This window comes from Salvia splendens, chromosome 12 (genome assembly GCF_004379255.2).
Source record: "Salvia splendens isolate huo1 chromosome 12, SspV2, whole genome shotgun sequence".
NCBI classification, from domain to species: Eukaryota; Viridiplantae; Streptophyta; class Magnoliopsida; order Lamiales; family Lamiaceae; genus Salvia; species Salvia splendens.
The window spans coordinates 33,420,974-33,447,454 of NC_056043.1; the positions used below are offsets into that span (position 1 = coordinate 33,420,974).

At 35.6% G+C, this 26,481-nt stretch overlaps 2 protein-coding genes across 6 annotated transcripts; both read left to right on the forward strand.

The window, feature by feature from the left end:
* Positions 1-6,610: 6,610 nt before the first annotated feature.
* LOC121757929 lies at positions 6,611-9,465 on the forward strand. Its single transcript, XM_042153378.1, has 2 exons — positions 6,611-7,268; positions 9,023-9,465. The coding sequence occupies exons 1-2, from the start codon at positions 6,611-6,613 to the stop codon at positions 9,463-9,465; spliced, it is 1,101 nt and encodes a 366-aa protein (XP_042009312.1).
* Positions 9,466-16,953: 7,488 nt separating this feature from the next.
* Positions 16,954-26,304, forward strand: LOC121759039 (kinesin-like protein KIN-4A). Of its 5 annotated transcripts, none has more exons than XM_042154528.1 (25): positions 16,959-17,159; positions 18,266-18,412; positions 18,523-18,672; positions 19,221-19,474; positions 20,331-20,518; positions 20,587-20,711; positions 20,938-20,974; positions 21,116-21,207; positions 21,332-21,442; positions 22,007-22,120; positions 22,218-22,305; positions 22,486-22,598; positions 23,057-23,155; positions 23,249-23,362; positions 23,455-23,571; positions 23,656-23,736; positions 23,878-23,949; positions 24,220-24,313; positions 24,433-24,464; positions 24,547-24,644; positions 24,780-24,878; positions 24,960-25,181; positions 25,293-25,455; positions 25,532-25,678; positions 25,770-26,304. In XM_042154528.1, exons 1-25 carry the CDS (start codon positions 17,043-17,045, stop codon positions 25,983-25,985), a joined length of 3,090 nt encoding a protein of 1,029 aa, XP_042010462.1. In that variant the 5' UTR covers positions 16,959-17,042; the 3' UTR covers positions 25,986-26,304. The 5 variants fall into 5 exon arrangements, with proteins under 5 accessions (XP_042010465.1, XP_042010462.1, XP_042010463.1 ...); XM_042154529.1 differs by having other exon boundaries at positions 20,376-20,518; XM_042154530.1 differs by lacking the exon at positions 16,959-17,159 and having other exon boundaries at positions 18,271-18,412; positions 18,527-18,672.
* The last annotated feature ends 177 nt before the right edge of the window (positions 26,305-26,481 follow it).

Consider the following 26,481-nt stretch of genomic DNA (forward strand, 5'->3'; position numbering starts at 1 on the left):
AAGAGATTCACCCGAAAGAACGGGCAGAAGAAGCCAGTATGCTGTGGCTAATTTTGTGAAAGGGAACCTGGCCAAGATGGCTAGAGCATTTGAAGCAGCACTCTATGAGGAAGAGGAGATCCCATATACAGCCGAGGAAGCATGGAAAGTTAAACACTGGAGAGATGCCATGTTTGTAGAGATGGATGCTTTGTTAAAGAACAAGACTTGGGAAGTTAGCAAGTTACCAAAAGGGGCTACTACAGTAGGATGTAGATGGGTATTTACAATCAAAAGAAGACCCGACGGATCCATTGACCGATATAAGGCAAGACTCGTAGCAAAAGGGTACACACAAACCTATGGTGTCGACTATGCAGAGACTTTCTCACCAGTTGCGAAGATCAATACAGTGAGGGTGTTGTTTTCGATAGCGGCTAACCGGGACTGGCCGTTACACCAGTTCGATGTGACGAATGCATTTCTGCATGGAGAATTAACCAAACCAGTTTATATGGTTCCCCACCTGGATTTACGGGAGACTTTCAAAACGGGGACGTTTGCAAGCTCAAGAAGACATTGTATGGTCTCAAACAGTCTCCGAGAGCGTGGTTCGGGAGGTTCACTGAAGTAATGAAGAAATATGAGTACTGCCAAAGCAACTCAGATCACACATTGTTCCTTAAGAAGAAGAATGGTAAGATTACATGTCTTATTATTTATGTTGATGATATGATTATCACTGGTGATGACGAAGAAGAAATAAAGCAGCTAAGGAAGAACCTGTCCAAGGAATTTGAGATGAAAGATCTTGGTCACCTAAAGTACTTTTTGGGGATAGAAGTACTTAGATCAAAGCAAGGGATCTTTATCAACCAGAGGAAATATGTGCTTGATATCTTGGCAGAAACCGGAATGATCGATTGCAAACCAGTGGACACTCCAATAGTCCAGAATCATGGACTACAGATCCGTGAAGGAGCTAAACTCGCTGATCGAGGGAGGTATCAGCGGTTGGTTGGGAAACTTATATATTTATCCCACACCAGACCAGACCTTGCGTATGCAGTTGGAGTAGTTAGCCAGTTCATGCATGCTCCACAAGAAGAATATTGGGAAGCAGTGTTGAGAATAATACGATACTTGAAGGGCACCCCGGGCCATGGAGTGCTGTTCAAGAAGCATGGGCATTTGGAAATACATGGTTATACTGATGCAGATTGGGCAGGAAATCCGAATGACAGAAAGTCGACAACAGGATACTTCACCTTTGTAGGGGGTAACTTGGTGACGTGGAGAAGTAAAAAGCAAAAGGTAGTGGCATTATCAAGTGCCGAGGCAGAATTCCGAGGAATCAAGAGTGGATTGACAGAAGTACTATGGCTCAGAAGATTGATGACAGAGCTCGAACTCAAATCCTCGCAACCATGTCGACTGTTGTGTGATAACAAGGCTGCCATTAGTATCTCGGAAAATCCAGTTCAACATGACCGAACTAAACATGTGGAGGTAGACCGACACTTCATAAAGGATACAATTGATGCAAAGATAGTGGAATTGCCTTATGTCAAGTCAGAGGATCAATTGGCAGACATCTTGACAAAGGCAGTAAATTCGAACTCTTTTCGAGGTGTATTGGACAAGTTAAGTATTGGTGATCCCATCACTTAACTTGAGGGGGAGTGTTGGAAGGAAAAGATCACGAAGAATCAATGGGCTGATTTTCCTACAATCACAATTAATAGAAAGATTAGCATTTGATATTTACCATGTATATGGAATTAGGTTTAGGGTAATGAAACTTACCTTAATTGTATTATGCTTGTAAAGCCTATAAAAGGGCGTGTATAGTTGCTCCTTATTAAATAAGATCGAATGAAATTCTTCCCCAAAACCTTGTCTTAAACCTATTTTATCAATAACATATACAGTTCGAGTTATAATCAATAGGAGTAATATGTACAGTTTGTGTGACTATATGATTTTTTGTAGTACTAAAAGTTTTATTAGTTCATGGTGAATGGTGTTTAATAATATCTAACATCAATAATACTTATATTACCATATAAATTTGAAAGTTGGGATTTTCATTAAGAATAAATTATACAAATGTGTAATTGGTTGATAGCACATAAAAGTAAAAAAGAAATTATATTAAAACAGTCTTCATTTGCCAAATGCAGTTCTGTTGGAGTTAAGATAGCAATCCGATAAATTTATATTAAAAAATATTGCAAATATTAAAAAATAAATGAAGCAACGAAAAAGCAATATAATCTATAGTGAGACAAGTCTCAAATGCTACCACTTTGGATTTTATCTAAAAATAAATTTACGTTGAAGTAAAGCAATACTATAATGTATAGTGAGACAATTCTCAAATGCTACCACTCTGGATTTAAACTAAAAATATATTTTCTAGAATTGTCCGAATGGAAATTTTAGACTGAAAATAATCAGTACTAGTAGTAGTACTACTATTTTTGTGTTAAACTCAAATATTTAATAAATGTAATATTTAAATGATATTCAAAATAAATATATTGAGTAATTAAAAATAAAATTCCCCCTGAATTAAATTATTGATTGATAATAATAATAATAATTAACGATAAATTTATAATTATTAGTATTATTATACTAATCTGTAATATAGTCAAATAATTAAATTTGGTGCTGTTTACTTATTGGTGTTATATGATGAACATAATGATCATCATCTTATTTGTGGAAAAGAATGAAAATGAGTTTGAGGGATATCGAGCGTTGTTCGTGATAAGCTGCGGTGGAGTGGTGGTGGGATTAGGGGTTATGTGTTGGCTGCTAGCGTGTCTTTCGTGAACGGTCGAGTCTGTTGGGTTACAAACCCATCCCACATCGGATGAGTAAGGGAAGTTGGAAGGTGTATATAATTCCTGTCCAACCCCAATTAGTTTGAGGCCTTTTGGGAGTGACCCAAAAACAAATCCGCGCGGGCTTGACCCAAAGCGGACAATATCAAACTAATGTTGCAGTCGACGATCCTAACAAGTGGTATCAGAGCCCAGGTGGCTATGGGTTGTGCCTAGATGAGCCCCGGTTAGGGTCGGGCCCTGAAGGACTCGGGTTAGAGTCGGGCCCAGGATGACCCAGTGGGCAGGGTTGGAACGACCCATGTTCGTATCGACTGCGTTCCCGATGTGGTCTCGGTTTGAGGGGAGGTTTGTTGGGTTACAAACCCATCCCACATCGAATGAGTAAGGGAAGTTGGAAGGTGTATATAATTCCTGTCCAACCCAATTAGTTTGAGGCCTTTTGGGAGTGACCCAAAAACAAATCCGTGCGGGCTTGACCCAAAGCGGACAATATCAAACTAATGTTGCAGTCGACGATCCTAACAAGTGGTATCAGAGCCCAGGTGGCTATGGGTTGTGCCTAGATGAGCCCCGGTTAGGGTCGGGCCCTGAAGGACTCGGGTTAGAGTCGGGCCCAGGATGACCCAGGGGCCAGGGTTGGAACGACCCATGTTTGTGTCGACTGCGTTCCCGATGTGGTCTCGGTTTGAGAGGAGGTTTGTTGGGTTACAAACCCATCCCATATCGGATGAGTGAGGGAAGTTGGAAGGTGTATATAATTCCTGTCCAACCCAATTAGTTTGAGGCCTTTTGGGAGTGACCCAAAAACAAATCCGTGCGGGCTTGACCCAAAGCGGACAATATCAAACTAATGTTGCAGTCGACGATCCTAACAAGCCCGCTTTGGGTCAAGCCCGCACGGATTTGTTTTTGGGTCACTCCCAAAAGGCCTCAAACTAATTGGGTTGGACAGGAATTATATACACCTTCCAACTTCCCTTACTCATCCGATGTGGGATGGGTTTGTAACCCAACAAACCTCCCCTCAAACCGAGACCACATCGGAAACGCAGTCGACACAAACATGGGTCGTTCCAACCCTGGCCCCTGGGTCATCCTGGGCCCGACTCTAATCCGAGTCCTTCAGGGCCCGACCCTAACCGGGGCTCATCTAGGCACAACCCATAGCCACCTGGGCTCTGATACCACTTGTTAGGATCGTCGACTGCAACATTAGTTTGATATTGTCCGCTTTGGGTCAAGCCCGCACGGATTTGTTTTTGGGTCACTCCCAAAAGGCCTCAAACTAATTGGGTTGGACTGGAATTATATACACCTTCCAACTTCTCTTACTCATCCGATGTGGGATGTGTTTGTAACCCAACAGAGTCGACACGTGTTGTGGATGCTCTTAGAGATAACTACAACTTCAGCCGACACCATACGGCATACATCAAACATCCCAACCCGTTCCGAATAATGTCTTCCATTCCATGCCATCATCAACAATAATACTCATCCAATTTGGGGCTTTGATTCGGTTTGTATTGGATAAATTATCATGTAAGACTCTCATTGGACTAAAATTATTATATTTTTATCTTTTTTATGAGAGGGAACTATCACTTCAATAATAGTAGGTTCGGTTCATTCATTTATATTTTATGCACCCGTCCTTAAAAGAAATCGTCAAAAATACTTGAACAAAAATTAATGACCATACTAATGGTTCTTTTCTCTTAAAAAACTTACTAACTCTTATAGTCTGGAGGAGGATATGTTAGTCTAAAGAATATCAAAATTCTTTCAACAATATTATATTAATGTTCAGAAAATATCTTGTGATAATTTTAGAAAATACGACAACCGATGATATTACTATAATGTCCAAAAACTTAAAATGTAATTCCCTCTTATACACTTGTATAGATATACACTATAGATAAAAAAAAATTAAGTGTTTAACCTATTTGTATTTGTGATTCTTATGCTTTTACTTCACTATAAAACTGTGAATTATATAGCTCGAATTTCGTTAAAAGGCCTAAATGATATAAGTGGTTTATCATTTCGAAACATTAGTTTGTTGTAGTACGTAGTAAGTAATACCGACTTTGATTATAATAACAGAAAGTTTGACTATTTATTTTTATATCAATTATATAGAATATAAATATTCATTGCAAGTCCACGTGCACTGATCGATCACTCTTCAATTCGCAACAATTGAATGGGAAGGAGTTGTTGCAGAAAAGAATGATAATTTAGCTCTTCATTTGCTTCTCATTTAAAATTAAATACTACTCCTCAAATTAAATGTTCATTTGGTACAATCCCAGGCTGACTACTGCAATGTGGTGCTTTTATTAATGCACAATATATCTCACTATAAAAAAATTATTTGTTCCCCTTCTTTATATTATAGGGTGAAAATATTAATGCAAAATATATTTTTACTATAAAGGATTCTTTTGTTTATATTTTAGGGGTGAAAAATTACTAGTAATATATATACATAGAATGTAATCAAACGCAAATTCTAAATACTTCCTCCGTCCCATCTCATGTGATGGATTTCTTTTTGGTACGGGAATTAAGAAAATGATATGTATTGAGTTAAGGTGGAGAGAGTAAAGTATGAGAGAGGAAAAAGTATGAGAGATAAAGAGAGAATAAAATAAGAAAGAGAGAATAAAGTAATAGAGATGGTATAAAGTAAGAAATGGTTGAAGTTTTGTTTTTAGATAAAAAAGGAAATCAATCACTTGAGATGAGACAACCCAAAATGGAAAGTTGATCACTTGAGGTGGGACGGATAGAGTATTATACAAACTCCAAACTATGATATGGACATTTAAAAATGTCAACAGATAACAAAATAACAACAAAAAAAAATGTCAGCGGTTGATGCTGTGTTGACATTTTTTTAGCTGTTATTTTGTCATCTGTTGATATTTTCTAACAAGCCAAATAATAATTTTGAGTTTTTACAATATTTAGAATTTGCATTTATCATATAGGGGCTATATGTATATATATGAACATTGTGCAATAAAATATATAAACAAAGAATCATTTATAAGTAAGAAGCACAATAATTTCTTACTAGAAAAAGGATTCATATTAAAGTGAATTCAATTAATTTCATATTTTGTTGAACACTTAAATCAGTCTTGGTTTGGTTTAAATGGTAAAATAGTTTCACTACTTATATACTATCTCCATCTACAAAAAATAGTCATATTTTTTAGATCATCCATCAAAATTCGTCTCTGTTTATTTGCGACAAGTTTTATCTAAGAGGGTGTGTCTTATTTTTCACTAACAATACTTAAAGTCTTCAACCATTTTACACGAATTGAAGTCAAATCATTCTGTTAATTCATATATTAATTAGATATCATTTATAGAATAAATCTACTGAATCTAGTAGAGCATGCAAAAATTTAAGAAATAAAAAAAAAAGAGATATGCAAATTGAATAAATTCCCTTTTCAGCTTAATAAGATTGCATCTCTATAAATGAATATGCGCCAGTTAAAAGAGTGGGAAAGGAAATTTGCCAATTTTTGTAATTAATCTAGTTTGTTCATAAAATCATTTTATCAAGTATGCCGATTTTCGATGGCGTTTATAATCCCTAATTAATTACATCAGACCGTCCTATTTAGTATTTGTACACAAATAAATGTGTTTATATATATGAAATCCCCTCTTTATAGTAGTACTAACATCTTCTCCTCTTTTGAAATATTTTTCTTTCTCATTTCGTGTGTGTGTGTGAAGAAATTATAGAGATGAAGATAAGTTGGATATATATCACTCTAATTTCTGTTTCTGCACTTGTAATAATCTTGCTGATTTTGATTATAATTCGCAAGAAATGCTCAAAGCCTACTACTCCTACAGATTTAGCTACGATCGATGCAGAAAAAAGAGACACCAGCCTTAAAGAAGGCTCGAACAAAAGGAGAAGTGTTGTCCGACAAAGGAAACGGTTTTTCAGTTGGTCCGACCATCCTTCTCTCTCTGCCGAGGCCGTCGAAAATGGATGGCAGAGATTCGCTTTGGTTGCAGGTGATGACGGAGAGGGAAGCAATGTGGAGATGAGTTGGGAGGTTTTTGATGAATCGGTAGATTATATGCAGAAAATAAGGCTGGCCCAAACGACGTCGTTTTGCTTGGTCCGCGGAGCTCTACCGTTGCCAGGCCCACAGTTTGCTAACACATCTTTCCCAAAGGAAGCATATTTTGAGATTAGGGTTTTGCCTAATCATCATGGTGAAGAAATGGAGGTGAAAAACAAGAAATTGGAAGAGGTTGAGGTTGAAGATGAGAGTCTTTTGGTGGCAATAGGTTTGATTGGAGGAAGTGATTCACATTTCCCATTGGATAATCCAGGCAGCTTTCTGGGATCTGTTGGCTTTGATTCAACTGGTTCAGTCTGTCTTGATGGTAATTCTTCAATCTTGATTACATTTTTTTATATATATATATTTTTGGTTTATTTGCATTAAAAGTGGGGTTTATTTAAAAAACATTAGATGATTTTAACTGTTATAGGCATTATGCATTTAGGTCAAACTTTATTTATCATCATTTACCGCACGTTTACAACATTTGATATAGTAAATCTTGGAGAAACTAGGTCAAATTTATTGCTGAGTAGATTACAAAAATCAAAATCTGGTTTGACTAATTTGAAAAAGGGAATTAATATAATTTTTCTTTTGTTATTATAAAGTAAATAATGGCAATTAAGATTTTCAAAATGATTTAAAAAGTTACTCTTACATTATTATGAAGACTAAAGTCACAATTTGGTCCTTAACATATTGTGTTTTTTTTTTGGTCCAAAACATTATCTTTTGAATTATTCGGTCTCTTACATTTGAAATCGGATCACATTTGGTCCATTTTGGACGGTTCCGTCAAATTTTTGACGGTTTTAATTACCGGGTCACAAATCCTTCACAAATCCGTCACTAATACGCGCGAGAACACGGTGCGGCCGTTGTAGTTGAGGGAATTCCACAGTAGGGTTTCGTGGCTAAGCCCGAAGACGAGGAGGTTGCAGGAGGCGGCGCAGCGGTGGAGCATGGCGGCGACGGTTTTCAGCTCGTCGGCGGACATGCGGCCGGTGGAGGAGGCGTTGAGGGCGGCGTAGTGGAGAAGCGCGTCGAAGATGGAGTTGGGGAGGCTGGATTTGGAATTCTAGGCCGGCGGCGTCCCGACGCCGGTGGTGAGGAGGGTGAAGGTGAAGGTGAAGGTGAAGATGAAGAAGAGGACGAAGACGAAGAGCCACGCACGGTGGGATGGCCCCGCCGGCGCTCCGTGGTGGAGAACGATGAACTCCGTCAAAAATTTGCCGAATCAGTTTCTCCCAATTAGTGACGGATTTGTGACCCGGTAATTAAAACCGTCAAAAATTTGACGGAACCGTCCAAAATGGACCAAATGTGATCCGATTTCAAATGTGAGGGACCGAATAATTCAAAAGATAATGTTTTGGACCAAAATAAAAAAAACGCAATATGTTAAGGATCAAATTGGGACTTTAGTCAATTATGAATAATCATGAAACTCTTTGCTTGTGAACTGATCATATTTTTGCCTGCAATTCAGAGTACTTAATTTTAGGAGTAATTAGTTTATTCATTGACCATACTTTAAAATATTTTCATTTTTATTTTTATGATTACTTATCATCTTTACAATAACAAAATGGGCCAAATGTGTATATAGTATTTGTAAGCTATTAAAATTGGCAGTTTGTAAATGAAGTTTTGTGACAAGGCAACTTGTTAAAATCTCTAAATACTATCCCAAATTGACTTGTTGATTATCCAATCTGAATATAAAAGTAGATAATCCAGCCATCTTTTGAGGCCTTTTAAGGAAGAAGGTAAGTAGCTCATTTCTAATATAAGTATCAGATGATGGATCTCTTTAATTATCTTATTCATTAGTGTAGAAGTCCGATGATAATTCCGCTCTACATCGAAAATAGATCTTATCACTTGTCTTATCAAATTACGTGATGGAAGTTCGATGTTCATTTCCGGCCCACACGTACTGGGCATGTTAAAATCTCTAAATATTGTCCCACATCTTAAGTTTTGTAACAAGGCACCCCTTCTCTCGAAGTTACACGGTGAGTTTTATTAAAAGAGAATTAACTTGTGCCTCTAAGTATTCTCTGCCTACAGGAACGAAGCTCGTGGGCAAATCCGAAAACGGAGAATGGGGCAGGACCGGAAACGTGATTGGTTGTGGTTTCGATCCAAACCAAAAGAGGGTTTTCTTCACTCTAAATTCGAAGCTAGTTTACGAGATCCGGTGCAAGAGGGAGGAATTCGGACACCCGCTATATCCGACGCTCACTGCAAACGGCGACGTTTCAGTAGTGGTAAATCTTGGTCAGAGCCCTTTCAAATATGGTCCCGCGAATTCGCGCAGAACTCAGAACCCATGCTTCATGAACAAGAATGCAAGCACCGATACGGCGCCGTTCAATGAATTGGATAGTCAAGAGCTCTTTTCCATGGGAAAAATCGATGGGAAATGGAAGCAATGGTGTAACGAAGAATACAATAAAACAGAATGTGATCACATGTCTGAAGCCGATCTCTTTGAAATCGTTACCAAATAATTTTGTTTATCGACGTTTTTGAAAATGTTGAATATTTTTGTTCTATAATTTTTATTACGTTGGGACATATTACAATTGTTATATCAGTCGTACATTGATAGATATAAAGTTCCAAATTAAATGTTGTTGGTGAACTTTTCAAAGATAAAATAAATCAGAAAATTTGAAATTAAAGAGAAATAATAATAATAATAATAATAATAATAATAATAATAATAATAATAATAATAATAATAATAATAATAATAATAATAATAATAATAATAATTAGGGATGTCTATCGGGTCGGCCTATCGGGTTTCAGGCCAACCCTACCGGGTTACGGGTCAATCGGGTGGGGGCTAATAGGGTTGTGATTTCTTTCGGGTTATAAAAGTTCGGCCCTAACCCTAAAAGCCCGGGTTTCGGGCTAGCCCAGTGGGTTAATCGGGTTGCTGCTGATAAGATCAAGATGCGATCAATCCATTAAATCATGATGAAAATTAGTTATATTATAAAACATAAAATATTTAATTATGATAAATTTGAGATATATGCTTAAATTCAATCATAAACATGATCAAATACTTATATTTGAGATTTTTCGTGAAATTTTAATGCATGTTTTAGAAATTTAAATATTCTTTTAGTGATTTTAATTTATGTATCAATTATTATATTTGTAACACCCCGACTTTTTCTACCTTTTTATTTTGTTCTTGAAAGGACCATCGTTTGTACACTTGAAAATTTTTCGACCTTGTTTCTTTTATTGAGAGAAGTATTTCACTTTTGGGGCCAAACAATTATTCTTTCCTAGCCCAATTTGAAACCCAATTGTTACGAGCCCAAAATGATACCTACACGAAAGAATAGACCACGTATCAAATACACTTTCGACAACAAATCAAGACGAAAAGTTGGATAAGAACCGCGTCACATCAAGATGAAAAGTGGATAAGAACCATGTCGCATCAGGCACATTTTCCAACGACGGCCGCATTAATGACTCGTCGCATCAAAACGAAAAGACGTGAAATTTTGTCTTTTGTGAAAATTTTTTCTATATATATAACCTCCCTTCACTTCATTCTTTACTTCACAATCGAGAACCAAATCCGAGAGAGAGAAGAGAGAGGGGATGGAGGAACGAATTTCCGACCACCTACCTGTCGGGAACGGCGTCGGCGACTGGGGGAGATCCTCGGCGACGGTGGCTGGGGCGGACCGCGACGGTGAGCCGCCGCGCATACAGCAGCGGTGGCGGTAGCGTGGTGGCGGCGTGAGCGTAGCCGAGAAAGAGAAGAGGAGAAAGAGAGGAGCACGGCGTGAAGGCTTTAAACGAACGAGGTGGGCTTTCTAGTTACCGTACAGTTTTTACGAGAAGTTTTTACGTGGGCTTTCTAGTTACCGTACAGTTTTTACGAGAAGTTTTTACGTGGGCTTTCTAGTTACCATACAGTTTTTTTACGAGAAGTTTTTACGTGGGCTTTCGAAGCATCATGTTATATGTGATCAAAGTGAAAGTGATGTTACGTGAAATATGTGTTGATATATTGAGTGATTTGTGATTTGCTCGACTTGTTTATGTGATATGAGATGATGCTCGATCTTGACTGAGAAAAATGATTTATGTCTCAAAAAAACGTTATGAGGAAAATAAAGTTGAAAAGGTTATGTCAAGCCATATTTTGTTTTGGAACTATGCATATCTGACTGCAACGATGAATGGAATGGATTGATGGGAGACCGTGGGAGGTAACCACTTCCCCGGCACTTGAATGTTAAGGAATGATGAATGATGAAAGGAATGATGAGTGGATTTATGAATGAACAAGAGATAGTGAAATCGGGTTGTCAGATACGGCATATGTTCCAGGAAAATAGATCGAAAGATCGCTTTTGAAAAAGGTAAAAAAATGTTTAGTGTTCTCGGACTTTTCCTAAAACTCCGAGTTCACTCAAAGAGTGGCTTGACAAAATCTGTTTTTATAAATATATTTTCGGCACGTGTCCATTGAGTACACCAAGTACTCAGCCCTGCATTTCTTTTAAAAATGTGCAGGTTGAGCAGTGATGACGGCGGGCGATGTTGAGCATAAAAGTGAAGAAGATGTCTATGAAAGTTTCAGAATATGTTGTGTCTTCATACATGACATTATTCTACTCTCGAAATGCTTCCGCTGAATATTGTTTCTTCCGCCAAGTATTGTTGAGAAAATTTTATCTCGAGTAGCTGATTGTTGAAAAGACACTCTGATTTTTTCGAGTGTGCACTCTGTGTATCGTACACTCTGATATATATATTATTCTTTTAAGTAAATTGAGCATTTCTTATGAACTGTTATCCTTAAATGCTATTCATAATGTTTGTCCCTTGGTCACGATCGCCTCGTTTGTAACACCCCTGGGGTGGGCGGGCGTGACAATATTAATAAAAATTTAATATATAATTTGTATATTTAATATAAAATTGAAAGTTATTTTTTTAGTTTTCTATATCATAAAATTAGTCAATAAAGTGTTGAATTATGAGTAATAAAATAGAATAATATAAATTTTATCGGGTTTTCGGGCCAGCCCATCGGGTTTTCGGGTCTAGCCCTGACGGGTTGCGGGTTAACCGGGTGCGGGCTTATCGGGTTTTGATTTTTATCGGGCTAGAAATTTCCGGCCCTAACCCTAGAAATTTGGCGGGCTATTCGGACCAGCCCACGGGTTGCGGGCTACACTGACATCCCTAATAATAATAATAATAATGGTAAAATGATTAAAATGGATATAGGCTTATATGTAACGCATACTGGGGCGACTGAGAATTGGGCTCTATCTCTACAAAAGAATAGGATTAGGCTTTAAAACAAATCCAAGTATTGGGCTTGTTTTTATTTATTAAAATAAAAGAGTATATCGGTTTGCAACCTTTGACAATTTAATTAGATCATTGAGCAACTTATTCAGTAAGATATTTTTATAACCAATTGATTGGCATGACGAATAGGAGTGAACATGTGGATTTCGCCGAAAATCAAAATTTTATGAAAAGTAATTCTGATTCAATTTGAATTGTTTGTAAATCTGAAATCCAAACTATAAAATCTGATCTGAAAATTCCAAAACTACATTAAAATATATAAAAAACCTAAAAATCCAATACCAAAAATACAAAAATTTAAAAATCTAATACTCCTATCAAATACTCCCTCCGTTCCTTATTAATTGAGTCATTTTTCTATTTTGGGAAGTTCCAAGATAATTGAGTCATTTCTATTATTGGCAAAAAGTAACACCCTTTCTTTCTTTATTCTCTATTCACCTCTCTTACTTTATTCACCATCCACTTAATACATCATTCTTAAACTTCATGCCCAAAAGAAATGTCACTATTAATAAGGAATGGAGAGAGTATCGTTAGAATTGTTCAACACCGATATTTTATAGTACTTGTTAGGTTTATAAACCATAGACCAGGCGAAAAACTAATGTAGTAAGTATTTGTATAAAATCACTAAGTCACTAATAATAATGATAAAGACATCTTTAATCAAAATTCAATATATATTGCTTTAAAAATAGCTATGACAACCGGATATGTAATTATATCGATCTTAAATCATCATTTCGTTTTGTTTTAATTGTGTGTGATCTAATATATCAGTCTTCACTATATATGTTGACATTAAATGTTATGAAATCATTAGTTTTCACAAAAGCAAGACATAATCCTAACCATGAAATTAGAAAACAAAACTATCATCTGATGCCAAAAAGGGGTGTTATAGAGTTTTAGGGATGATGGAATAAAGCATTATTCATGAATTTTAGTCCCATCATTTATCATGTGGTTTGTCTTCATGGTCTAATCATAATGCTTTGCTGGCTATATGTAACTTATGTAAAATAAACCAATAAAAAACATATAGTAAATGGTAGAAATATGTAAAGGGAAATAGAAAAAAGGATTAGTAATGTTTCAATTAGGAGTGATCCATTGTTGTGTTGTGCCGTGTGTATGATAGAATCTGTGATAGATATTATGATAGACAGACTATATAGTTTAATAATTAAGCTTAGGGGATGCGTTATATTGGTAACTTTTTAAGTTGCTAACTCTGCTAAATCATCAACGCAATGTATTAAAAATGTCAACACATAATGCCAACACAATATATTGAAATGTCAACAAAATCATATGTTGACATTTTAATGTCATCGTGTTAACATTTTTAATACACTGCGTCGATGAGTTAGCAACTTAAGAAAGTTAGCAATTGATCACATCATTTAAACTTAGTGTTTAAAGTTAAAGTCCATGATAAAAAATGGTCCAATCCAACTTAGATGTAAGTTATTTATACAAATGAAATGCTTAAAGCCAAAACTTACATACCATATGGTTTTATTTTTATAGTACAAAAGAAATGCTTAGAGCCAAAACTTACATTCCATATGATTCTCATTGTTGTGCAGTTTTTGAAGATTAGGATCATTAACTGTATTATCATATCGAAATATATGGCAATTGTGGGTGGATGCATTTGATAATTTAAGAGAGAAATTATGCATGTATAATAAAGTAAGTATGTAACTTGGGAAGAAACTAGTAATTAATTATGGAGTACCAGTCATCAATCATTACTGATTTTTGTTTGCCAGTATTTCCAACAAATTAGTCTTAGGTTGTACGCAATTAACTAACAGTACACCATAATGCATGTAACAGGTTGCTCATATTAATAAATAAAACATTATACTACTTATTATAATATCTTTATCAATAAATTTATTGTTTGTGCCGACATCTCAAACTACTGTTGTCAAAATTGACTTCCCTCCAACCATCCAAAATTAAGCAATATTTATATTTACATATATAATCTTAATTCACTGACAATAAAAGCACCGTCCAAGAAATTCATCGAAAATTAATTAAGATTTTCTTAATTTTAACTTCTATTTTTCATTGATGAATGCATTTTCTAATATGTTTGAAGAGAGCAAAATGAGATTATGTGTGAGTAAACAGAAAATTATGAATAAATGACATATAAATATTCGAAATAATTCGAGTACTATCAAATGACCATGATCTACTTTATGAAGTCATCATCTCTCATTTTCAGTCCGAAGTTAGGTATTAGTCGATGATGATTTAAAACTTCTATAATCTTGATGGATTTTAATTTGGATTTATCACCTAACTTTCATTACAGCTGAATTAATTAATATTCGAGAAAGATTTGTTAAACATATTATAGTATAATTAGTACATGCATGCGCTGATGTGCATTATGCATCCAGTAATCCAGATGCATTCCTTTACCTTAATTACTATATCATCAAAACCCCTATTACTAGTTAAATTACATTTTCAATTTGTTTAAATCTTCAATTTTTTAATTGCAATCTAAGAAAATCCTACAAGTTGTTGCCTAACTGAAATTCAAATAATTTTCTTTATCTAGGTTTTAGTCAGCTGGGTTATTTCCTAGTGCGTGTTTTTCATTCAAATGTAATTAATTTGTTCGGAATACCATTGAGGATATTATGTATACGTTGCATCTGTTCATAATATGAAACTGTTAAATTTATGAAAACATAGTATAAAGAATTTTACATTTTTAAATTATTCATTAATACATTCTCTCAACCCAAAAAGTTTACATAAAGTAAAGATTCCATCTTACTAATTAGTCTAATTAATCTATAATCATAGTATTAACTTAGGTTTGTGACCTATTACTATGGCAGTAATAATATGCATTCATGCACCTACCTACCCTCGTCCTGATTTTATTTTTAAGAATATGTTACAACTAATTTAAATTTTATTGCTTTTGATACAACAGCACCATATTTTATTGGCAACGATTCAATGTAAGATTTTATAATACAATATAAATCTCGTTCCTATGACATGAGTTTGTATCTCAGTGTTATATTATCAAAGTATGTATGTCACGTTTTTGTATTTTATAGTATCATTTTACTAAGGGTGAGCAAAATATCGTAAATCCGATATAAACTAAATCTGAATTTAAAATTCAATTCGGATTTTTGATTCGGATGAAATCAGATTTTTCCAAAAATTTCATATGTTCAAAGCAGAGTATTTTATATATAATTCATGGAGTATAAAATATTTGTGTTGAACAATTCTAATGGTATATGGTTAGATTTTTGGATTTTGGTATAAGATTTTCAAATTTTTGGATTTTTGATATTGGATTTTCAAATTTTTATCTATGCAATTTCTAATTTTTTGAATAAAATCAGATTTCGATTTTTTAGACAATTCAAATTGGACAAAAATCAAACCCGAAATCCGACCTCTATTAGTAGCCAACTAGACATAAATACACACACAACCTTTTCTATTATTACATTATTACAATTTAAAATATGAAAATCGAATATAGGTATTTATAATTTAAATCATACTCGAATAATTTACTATAGTTTTAGATGGGCTGTCATAAACATGTTGGGAGATTTATATTTCAAAATTGGCACATTCAAAACCATAAGTTTCCTTCCTAAATCATAAGTTCACAACCATAATTATGTAGGGTTTTGAATTTTCAAATTTCAACAAAGAAGTGAATAATTAATTTCTTTAATTGTAGATGAATTTTTTCTTCAAAATCGTTATTGCAACATAAAGTTTTGACCAAATTCGATTCAATATAATTATTTAAGATAAGATTAGGTGCATTAATTAGGTAGTATAAATGACGCATTTATAACATACTACTATTAAAGTGGACACTAGTCTTCTAGCTAGCGGGGTCGTCACTACTAACCGTTTAATATTTTTGTCCGTTTTAATTTAAGTGTCCTATATTATAAGGTAAGTTATTTATAACAATTTTTGTAAGCCAAGTCATTATACTAACTAATTCTCAAGACTCAAATGATGATTATAACAATAACGTTGACTTCTCTTTTCAATTTATATAATAGAAAAAAAATTACACCATCGAAATTATGAGCCAGCTACGACATCACCAAAAATACTTTCTGTACTTGTATAATAACTTAATAAATTTAGTACTCCATCCGTCCCATAATAGATGTCACAGGAGATGACATGAGATTTTAAAAGATATTATTTTGTGTGTTAAGTGGTGAGAGAAAATATAATTTTATAATTGATGTGATAGAGAATTTTTTCTAAAAGAGAAAATATGACATCTTTTATGGGACAAATTAAAAAGAAAAGTGTGACATGGAAGGATGAAGTACTTATTAGAAAAATTGTGTTGTGAAGTTTAATAGTATTGTTTGTAATTATCACACATATTTTGATTTAGATGAAATCGTATGTTATGTAACAATTGATGAACTTTAATTTGATCGGCATTTTTAACGATTTTTCAAACAAATGAATTGTTTATAGTTTCGACATTAATTGATTGAAAATAATTACTCAAAATAAAAAATAATAACACGCGCAAACAAAAACAGTAAACAGTAATTTGGGTGTCTTCAACACTTGTCTCTGTCTATAGATGCTGCGTCATTTTCTGCTGCGAGAAACACTCTCCGTGTCCCGCGATTCTCATAACTGAATTCATACACCATTTTTTGCTTCGTCGATGGCAGCTGCCGAAGATTGCTGTGTCAAAGTCGCAGTCCACGTCAGGCCGCTCATCGCACTCGAGAAGCTACAGGGTTGTAACGATTGCGTCTCCGTACTACCCGGGAATCCGCAGGTACTACAATCACTCTCGTTCAAATTTGGGGATTTTGCCAACAGAAAATAAAATGCGATTTTGATGGTATGAATTTGATTCTTCATTGCTTGCTCTATGAGTATGGGGCCCGCGTTATGATGCTGGAGCTCATGATTTCTTGAAACTCTGATTTTCAGCTTTTTCTCGATTTTGGAAGTGTTTGATGGAATATGCATGTTGCTCTTTAGTTTCAGCAGTATAGAGCTTGATTAGACTTTTGTGGGGGAAGAAAGATGAAGTTTGCTTCACCATTGGCTCCTGAAAATAATTCTGTTTCTTGGAATTCACAATTTTTATAAAAAGCTGCACCTGTAAATTTTGGATTTTTGGCACCCAATTTTGTTCTAAGTTGCATAGGATTTCGGTTTTGGGTGAGTATGTGGTTTAGAGTTCCTTTATGCTCTCCACATCTAGTTTATACTGACACAGTAAGCCTTTAGCTTATTCATGCAATCTTGCTTTTATTTCTGCTCTGAAATTTCAGAGTATATGATGCTTCACTTAAGCTGCAAGAATATGAATTTATCTACAAAAAAAGTCTTCTTTTAGTCTGAGATTAATGTATGTCTATCATGTTACTAAAGAAACAAGAATTTTTTTGTGTTCTATGCATTCGTTTTTCTTTGTTTATTGTTTCGTAAGCATATCCTTTCTGGAAGGAAGCCATAACTACGATCATTTTGTTCAGGCAAAATTTTACAATGCTTATGTGGGAAAGAAACTAGATGCATGTATGTGGGGGTGGGATTGTTTTGTCATATTGACATAGTACTTAGTGTTTCTAGTTTTTCGTGATATAAGGAAATAAGAAGAAAGGGCAAGCAATAGTTTCTTAGAGCTGGCCTCCATAGAATGTATTGTAAAAATCAAGAGATAAGTATTCTTGGTACTTTTGAGCTATATTAGTCCATTCTCCGTCTTGTTAGTGATGTATCTGTCTCTGGTTTCCCCTTTATTTAGTACAATGGGTGCCTTATTCGTAGTTTTACATTTGTTGCTTATTCACTTTGCTGATTATATACAAGAACACAACTACATGTTATATATGTCTGGTGAAAAAAATCATGGTTTTGTGATTGCTGTAGGTCCAAATTGGCTCCCATTCATTTACATTTGATCATGTTTATGGAAGTACTGGTTCTCCTGCAGCGTCAATGTATGACGAATGTGTAGCTCCTTTGGTTGATGGTCTATTTCAAGGTTATAATGCTACTGTTCTTGCCTATGGACAGGTGCGTCACGATCTGGTGTAACTTTTTTATGAATGAGAATCAACTTTATGATGCTCTGTCGCTACTATTAGTTTGTAATCTCTAGTTTCCTGAAATGCTATACGGTGCAGACAGGGTCTGGTAAAACATATACCATGGGTACTAGTCTCAAAGACGGATGTCAAACAGGATTAATTCCCAAAGTTATGAATGCATTATTCCGCAAGATTGAAAGCCAGAAGGGTGATACTGAAGTTCAACTGCATGTTTCCTTCATTGAGGTTTGTCCAATAATCCTTTCCAGATCGTACTATAGCAAATCGGGTACGGTCAGGTCAGTTTACGTGCATGGGCTCAGTTTCACATCATTCCTTTTTAACATATGTCTGAACCTTTTGTGTTAGGATTTTTTTCCTTTAGACCAGTGTACGGTTTTTTCTTGCCTCTCTGTCTGAACCTTTTGTGTTAGGATTTCTGATTTCTACTTATACTGTCTCAGTCATATATGTTCTGATGTTCATATTCTTGAAGTTTCGTGAATGATACAGTTACTTTGTCTAAAAACCAATGATGGCAATGTTTTCTTGTGAGTTTTTTGTGTTTGTGCGTACTTGTCTAGATGTCTTATGTTGTTCCTGTTACTTTGTCTAAAAACCAATGATGGCAATGTTTTCTTGTAAGTGAGTTTTTTGTGTTTGTGTGCGGACTTGTCTAGATGTCTTATGTTGTTCCTGGTGTATACGTCCACCCATCTATATATGGCACTTGGATATACACAACAATAGAAATACAAGATTTCTGATAAACACTATCATTATTAAAATGCAAGATTCACAAGGAGGAAGTAAGAGATCTCTTAGACCCTAGTTCTTCCAGCAAGCAAGAGACAGCAAATGGAAATGCTGCAAAGATAACTACCACTGGGAAACCGCCAATTCAAATCCGTGAAACATCAAATGGTGTGATTACACTAGCAGGATCAACCGAATGCAGTGTGAAAACTCTCAAAGAAATGGCTGATTGTCTGGAGCAAGGATCACTAAGCAGGGCAACCGGGAGTACAAACATGAATAACCAATCGAGGTATACATTTATTTTGTTTTCTCATGTTACGTGTTGGGAGTAAAGGCTGTCACTCGTTTAAATCAAGCATGAGAGGTGCTCGATCTTATAAACTCACTCACACAATCTGCTTGAATAAAATGCACCAAAGGATTACCCAACAAATTTGGAATGAAACTCTCGAATAATTATGAAGAAGGATTACAGAACAGGAATGGAAAGAAAAGAAAATAAAAATATAAATCCTCCGCAGAGGCCTACAGCTACTGCCGTCCTAATCTGATCTTACTTCCAAGATGATTTCTATCTCCTAAGAATCTCAATATTTATAGACGATTAATGCAGCTAAACAAATCAAATAACAAGCTTAACAAGATTGCCTATTTCTTCTCCCATATCTTCTCCATCAGTTAGCTTGAACAAACTAACCAATCAACTAGATTTGTGGAGCTATCCTGCTGGCACTCACTTGGCTAGACTATCCGTATCATTACGCCTACACACCAGCCTTTTCCTATTCTTATTCTGTAACCTCATAATAAGTAAGCAGTAAGTCTTTCTTGAGTTGCTACGGTGGAAATTCTAGATGAAAACCATACTCAGTTGTTGAATGGGATGATTTGTCCATGTAAGCGAAGTCATGAAAATTTATGCGGCTTTATCATGACATGTCTTTAAATTTACTTTAGTAAACCTAAACTTCATCTCATAAGTGGGAATTCTCAGACATGTTCAAAAATCCTTAGCAGATCCTAGTTAGCAATCAATATATATTTGGAAAACTAATGCTGGATCCGTTAACCTAGATTGTTTTTAAGCTGCTTCTGAGAGTAATGATTTTTTTTGCCCTCTCTTTCTTTCACACACACGTACACAGCCGCTCTCATGCCATCTTCACCATTACAATGGAGCAGATGCGCAGGCTTCATCCGGGCGATCCTAGTGCCAGCAATCGGAGTGATTGTATGACAGAAGAATATCTATGTGCCAAGTTGCATTTGGTGGATCTTGCTGGATCAGAGCGTGCCAAGAGAACAGGCTCTGGTGGTCAACGTTTTAAGGAAGGTAAATAGCCCTTGAAATATGCCTTGCAAATATATGTGCTTTTATTTTGAAGCAAACTCTACATACAGGAGTTCACATCAACAAAGGTCTTCTTGCGCTTGGCAATGTTATAAGTGCACTTGGCGATGATAAAAAACGGAAAGAAGGTCTTCATGTTCCGTATCGAGACAGCAAACTTACACGGCTTCTGCAGGTCTGGTCTATCTACATTCACTTACCAAAGGAAAAGAGTGTTACTATAGCTGTATATTTTAAAGAACATTTTCAGGAAATTATCACTACCTCTGTCTCTTGTTTCTTCAAAATCTGTAATCATACGTTCTTCTCTATAACAAGTTTATCATATATGATAGATACTTGGTGCCTACAACATTAACCTTTTTTAAGCTAAAGTTGCTTAGATCTTTGGTTATCTGCAGGATTCTCTTGGTGGGAACAGCAGAACAATAATGCTAGGTAATATTATTTTATAAGTTGTTCTCAAGGATTGTGTTCGTTATAATCTTATATGGTCCCATTTCATATTAGTTAAGGCTTACTTATCTGGTGCACTTCTATACATTTTTTTCTCACTCCAGTGTTTACCCATTTTTACAGCATGCATCAGTCCCGCAGATATAAATGCGGAAGAAACTCTCAACACTCTCAAGTATGCTAACCGTGCTCGTAATATCCAAAACAAACCAGTTGTAAGTTGATATCTCTTGCTTGAAGCTTCTCATATTTTGGTTTGGCATTTCCACTGTATAGAGATGGATACTTTCAAGAAGAAGTTTGCTGTGTCCAAATGATCATTTGGTTCTCGATTACCAGATTAACAGAGATCCAGTATCCAGCGAAATGCTGAAGATGCGTCAACAGTTAGAATATCTGCATGCAGAACTCAATGCACGTGGGGGTGGAGTATCATTTGATGAATTACAGGTTAGTGCAGCATCTAGTTTTTACTATTTTTTTTGTATGGACTTTGAACAGAATTAAATTCCCTAACTGGATGACCCACCAATCTAAAGCTTATGTTTGTTTCTTTTCTACCATTTTCTTGTGTTCCTATACTTAATAATTAGAAGACAGTTCTTTATTTTCCTCCACTCATACTTTAAATAACAGAAAAAAGTACATAACATTTTTATCTGGCAAGAACTTTGAATTTATGTTATTCTGTTTTCATCTAATTCTGGATTCAGTTATTCAACCAAAGTTCACTTTATTTCACATTAGGTTCTATGTGATGTGTTTTTGGCTGCACTAAATGATGTATAGTTCCATTTGAATTGATTTATCAATAAAATTTCTCCATTTCTCCACAAGTGTAGAAATTTTAGATTAATGGATAACTATCTTTAAAAAAATGTGTTAATAAGTATCCCAGTAATATTCAGGATCAGAGTTATCTTGATTCTAAATTTCCACCTAAATGATCAATTTAGTTGAGAAATCCATGGACTACAGGTAGAGCTTTAATTGTGCTAAGACTGAGACATGCAGGTTCTTAAGGATAGGATTGCTTGGCTTGAGTCCACTAATGAGGAGTTGTCTCATGAACTTAGTCTGTTTCGTAATGGAGATGGCCACGTTAAGCAACATGAAGCAAGAACTAAAGTGAGTTAATGTCTTAAACATGCAATGTCAAACTCGTCATTTGTACATAGAAGCTCCAAATAAGTGTGTAAAATGTAAAACTAACTCAAATCCTCAGGTCCGCAAAAGTGGTGCCACCAAAAACGAAGGTCTCAAGAGGGGGTTGCAGACTATGGAGTCCTGTGATTATCAAATGAGTGAAAGCAGTATGTTTCTCTTTGTTAGAAGTAGCTTCCGGTTGGATGTTACTTCTTTTCGTATCAGTGAAACATAACTAAAATTATTGATAGAGAAAGTGAATACTTTATTAGTCAAATTTTATTTCCCTTGAGAGAATAAAATCACTTAGGAATTATATTTTGAGACTCAAATGATAATGTTTGCAGGTGATCCTGGAGATGTCGATGAAGACACAGCAAAAGAATTGGATCATACCTACTTCCAGAATAATATGGATAAAGAATTGAACGAGTTAAATCGAGAACTAGAGCAAAAAGAGGTGCTCTCCATTCCCAATTCATGTTGTAACCTCTATGAGAACTTTCTTGTTTCTTTTCTGATTACTCATTAGTTGCATGAGTAGTAAACTGAGTTTACAGGAGTTAACATAGCATTCTATTTTACATTTTACTCCCTCAGTCCGCAATAGAAGTCTCAATTTGCCATATTGGTCCGTAAGCCAATAGAAATTTCATTGCACTTTTACTATACATTTAAGTAGGCCCCACATTCCATTAATTTATTCCATGCACATTTCATTATAAAACTAATACTACTATATAAAAGTGTGAACCACATTTCACTAACTTTTTCAACTCACATTTATTCACATTCCTTATAATCTGTGCCGGAAAAAAGTAAGACTCCTAATAGCATTTGTAGGGAGTACATTGTAACATTTTTTGTGAGTCGAGATCGAATGTAACTCACTACTGTTATATTATAACAATGTTGCAGTCACAGATGAGACTTTTTGGAGGCTATGACACTATTTCTCTAAAACAACACTTTGGAAAGAAAATTTTGGAACTTGAGGAAGAGAAAAGGACTGTGCAGGTCTTGCAATCAGAAACAAGTTACTGTATTTATGTTTTTCTGATCCTTTTGTTTTCTGTTACAAGTCTTTGATGATTTCTGTGACTGCTGCAGCGAGAGAGGGATCATCTGTTGGCAGAAGTTGAAAATCTTTCAGCTACTTCTGACGGATATGCACAAAAACTGCGAGACGCTCATGCCCAGAAGCTAAAAGCGCTTGAAACCCAGGTTTTACCCATTTTTCTCTCACAACATATACTTATATAAACCATCACCTTGTCCCATTGTGATTGATATATATGACATAATGTGCAAATCAGATACAAGAACTTAAGAAGAAACAAGAGAATCAGGTTCAACTTATAAAACAGAAACAGAAGAGTGACGATGTGGCTAAAAAGTTAAAGGAGGAAATACAATGCATGAAGGCACAAAAGGTCATATTTTGGTATTCGAGATAAAATTCTGGGTTCTTTTGTTTATTATGATTCTTCCATTCACATTCTTGTTGACTGTTGTAGGTTCAATTGCAGCATAAGATAAAGCAAGAAGCAGAGAATTTTCGACAGTGGAAGGCAACTCGAGAAAAAGAATTGCTACAGGTGTTCAGCTTGCTCTGGATTTTAGGAATACATTTCCCACTGCACTACGCCTACGATAAAATCCATGGATGATGTTTCCTTCTAACCACTTCTTACCATCTTTTTAGTTATTACTTAGGCATGGAAATGTTTTGTATGCAGTTAAAGAAGGTGGGTAGAAGAAATGAGTACGAGAGACATAAATTGCAAGCTCTGAATCAGCGCCAGAAAATGGTGAGCATATTTGCCAGACTTGTGTGTCCATGGACCCATAATTGTTAGCTTCGGACGTCTTTGCTAAGAGAATTTGTCCCCAAAGTCTGTTGAATTTCGATAAATGCATATTTGCAGAGATTTATACATCTATTGTTTCACTTTGCAAAGAAGATGACAGTACTTTTTTAATCTAAGTAATGTATTATCCCCAAAGATCAATTTTTACCTGTAAATCTAAAGGAAAATTATTGTGCCTATTATGGATGCTTGTTAACCCGTTTATTTCAGGTTCTCCAAAGAAAAACTGAGGAAGCTGCAATGGCTACAAAGAGGTTAAAAGAATTGCTCGAAATTCGGAAATGTTCAACTCGGGAAAACTTTGGTACGTATTTTTCTTGGATACGTAAGTTATGTTTTCATCCAAGTTCTACAACTTAATAAAAATCCAGCGAATTAGTTCTTTTTGTTTTTTCCCCTTTTACCAATTGACATTCTTTGCAGTTAATGGTAATGGAAATGGAATGAGTGGCCAGGTATACTAATTCCCTTATATTGGGTATCTTATCATTTTCTACCATTTTAATAGATTATATTAATATAAGGTTTTATTTCCAGAGCAATGAAAAACCTTCACAGCGATGGCTTGATCATGAACTAGAAGTAATGGTCAATGTTCATCAAGTTCGTTACGAATACGAGAAGCAAAGTCAAGTGTACGCAGTGCTCAACTTTCTTTTTAATCACTTGAATTTTCGGATATTCTTGCCTCGCTCAAGCACACCTCTGGAGTGTCCTTGACATCCAAATCACGGCATTATTTTGTTAAGTCTTGCTCGTCTCATGTCCAGAAAAGCTGCATTGGCAGAAGAGTTGGCTGTTTTGAGACAAGTTGGCGAAATTGTTTCCAAGGGTGTCAGCCCTTCTAGACAAAAAAATGGTGCTTCCAGGTGAGTTATAACCGTATTTCTGCACTATATATTTAACTTAACTGAGAAATCTAGAAAGTAATACTATTGTTCTTGAATCAGGGTATCTTTGATGTCACCAACTGCAAGAATGTCAAGAATTGCATCTCTTGAAAGCATGCTGAGTATTTCATCAAATTCACTCATTGCAATGGCTTCACAGTTGTCAGAAGCTGAAGAACGTGAGCGTAGCATCAGTAGTCGTGGACGCTGGAACCAGCTCCGTTCTATAGGGGATGCCAAGAACCTACTCCAGTATATGTTCAATCATCTCAGTGATGCAAGGTAGGTGAACTCAAGTTTTCTCGCCCCATTGAGAATTTCTGATTTTGTTCTGTTTTATGGTTCTTATTTTTGCTCTTAATCAGCTTTGTGGATTATTATGTGAATTGACAGGTGCCAACTTTGGGAAAAGGGCACAGAAACGAAAGAGATGAAAGAGCAGATCAAGGAACTCATAGTCTTATTACGGCAAAGTGAACTCAGACGAAAGGAAGTTGAAAAGGAACTGAAAAACAAAGATCAAGCTGCTTCTGTTGCAATGGCGACAACTCCCTCAGTATGATTTCCTTTTATTATCCTAAAAACAATCTCCTCTACGAGCAAAACGTGTCTTGACTGTTCTGTTGGTTCAGGCGAAGTCTCACAAGCACAATGCCGATGAGATGAGTGCTCCTCTGTCCCCAGTTTCAGCTCCGGCACAAAAACAGCTCAAATACACAGCAGGAATCTCTAATGGGAAGCTGAGGGAAATAGCAGCATTCACGGGTCGATCACAAAAGGTTAAATCCTACACCTCTAAATCAGAATTGCTTACAAGTAACAGTACAGCATCCACTTTTCTAATACAATAGAGTGTTGCTTCAAGTGCAGACAGATCAGTTGTCTACGAAGAAACTAGCAGTCGTGGGACACGGTGGGAAACTATGGAGATGGAAAAGGAGTCATCATCAGTGGCTCTTACAATTCAAATGGAGATGGCAGAAACCATGGAGACTTTCAGAGTCAATCAAACGCAATGATGAGATGATCATGAGGGGCAGGCCCCGACCAGCTCCCTCCGATGCTGTGTATAGAAGCGGCCGCTAGCTTTGTATATCCCAATGACGTATATATGCTCCAGCTACAACACACGGTGCAAGGCTGGGCAATGGAATAAGTAGAGATGAAATTCATTCTTTCTCTATTCCTTTGACATTTAGTCTTCCTGATGATTTGTCAACCTCATTCTGCATTGAAAAATGCAGGTATGGCTACTTCTATGAGGTGATGCCATTGTTAAATACATCTCACCTTCACCATTTTCTTCAACTCGAAGCATCTGGTGTCAGATCCTCATTCTTGTATATAGTTTTAGGTTTGTGGATATTGTATTCATTTTGTTAAAAGAGGTATAGTTCAAATGCTAGCAAGGATGATTATTTCTATCTTTTAAGAAAAAAAGCCCAATTCGGCCACGCAACATAAGGGCAGCCTCATAATGCTAGAGATAAGTGCTTGAGATTCAAGCATCAAACTTCCTAAATGCTTATCTCTATTTTTGGCATCTAAGTGCATTCAATTGTATTTAAACCTTGAGAATTTG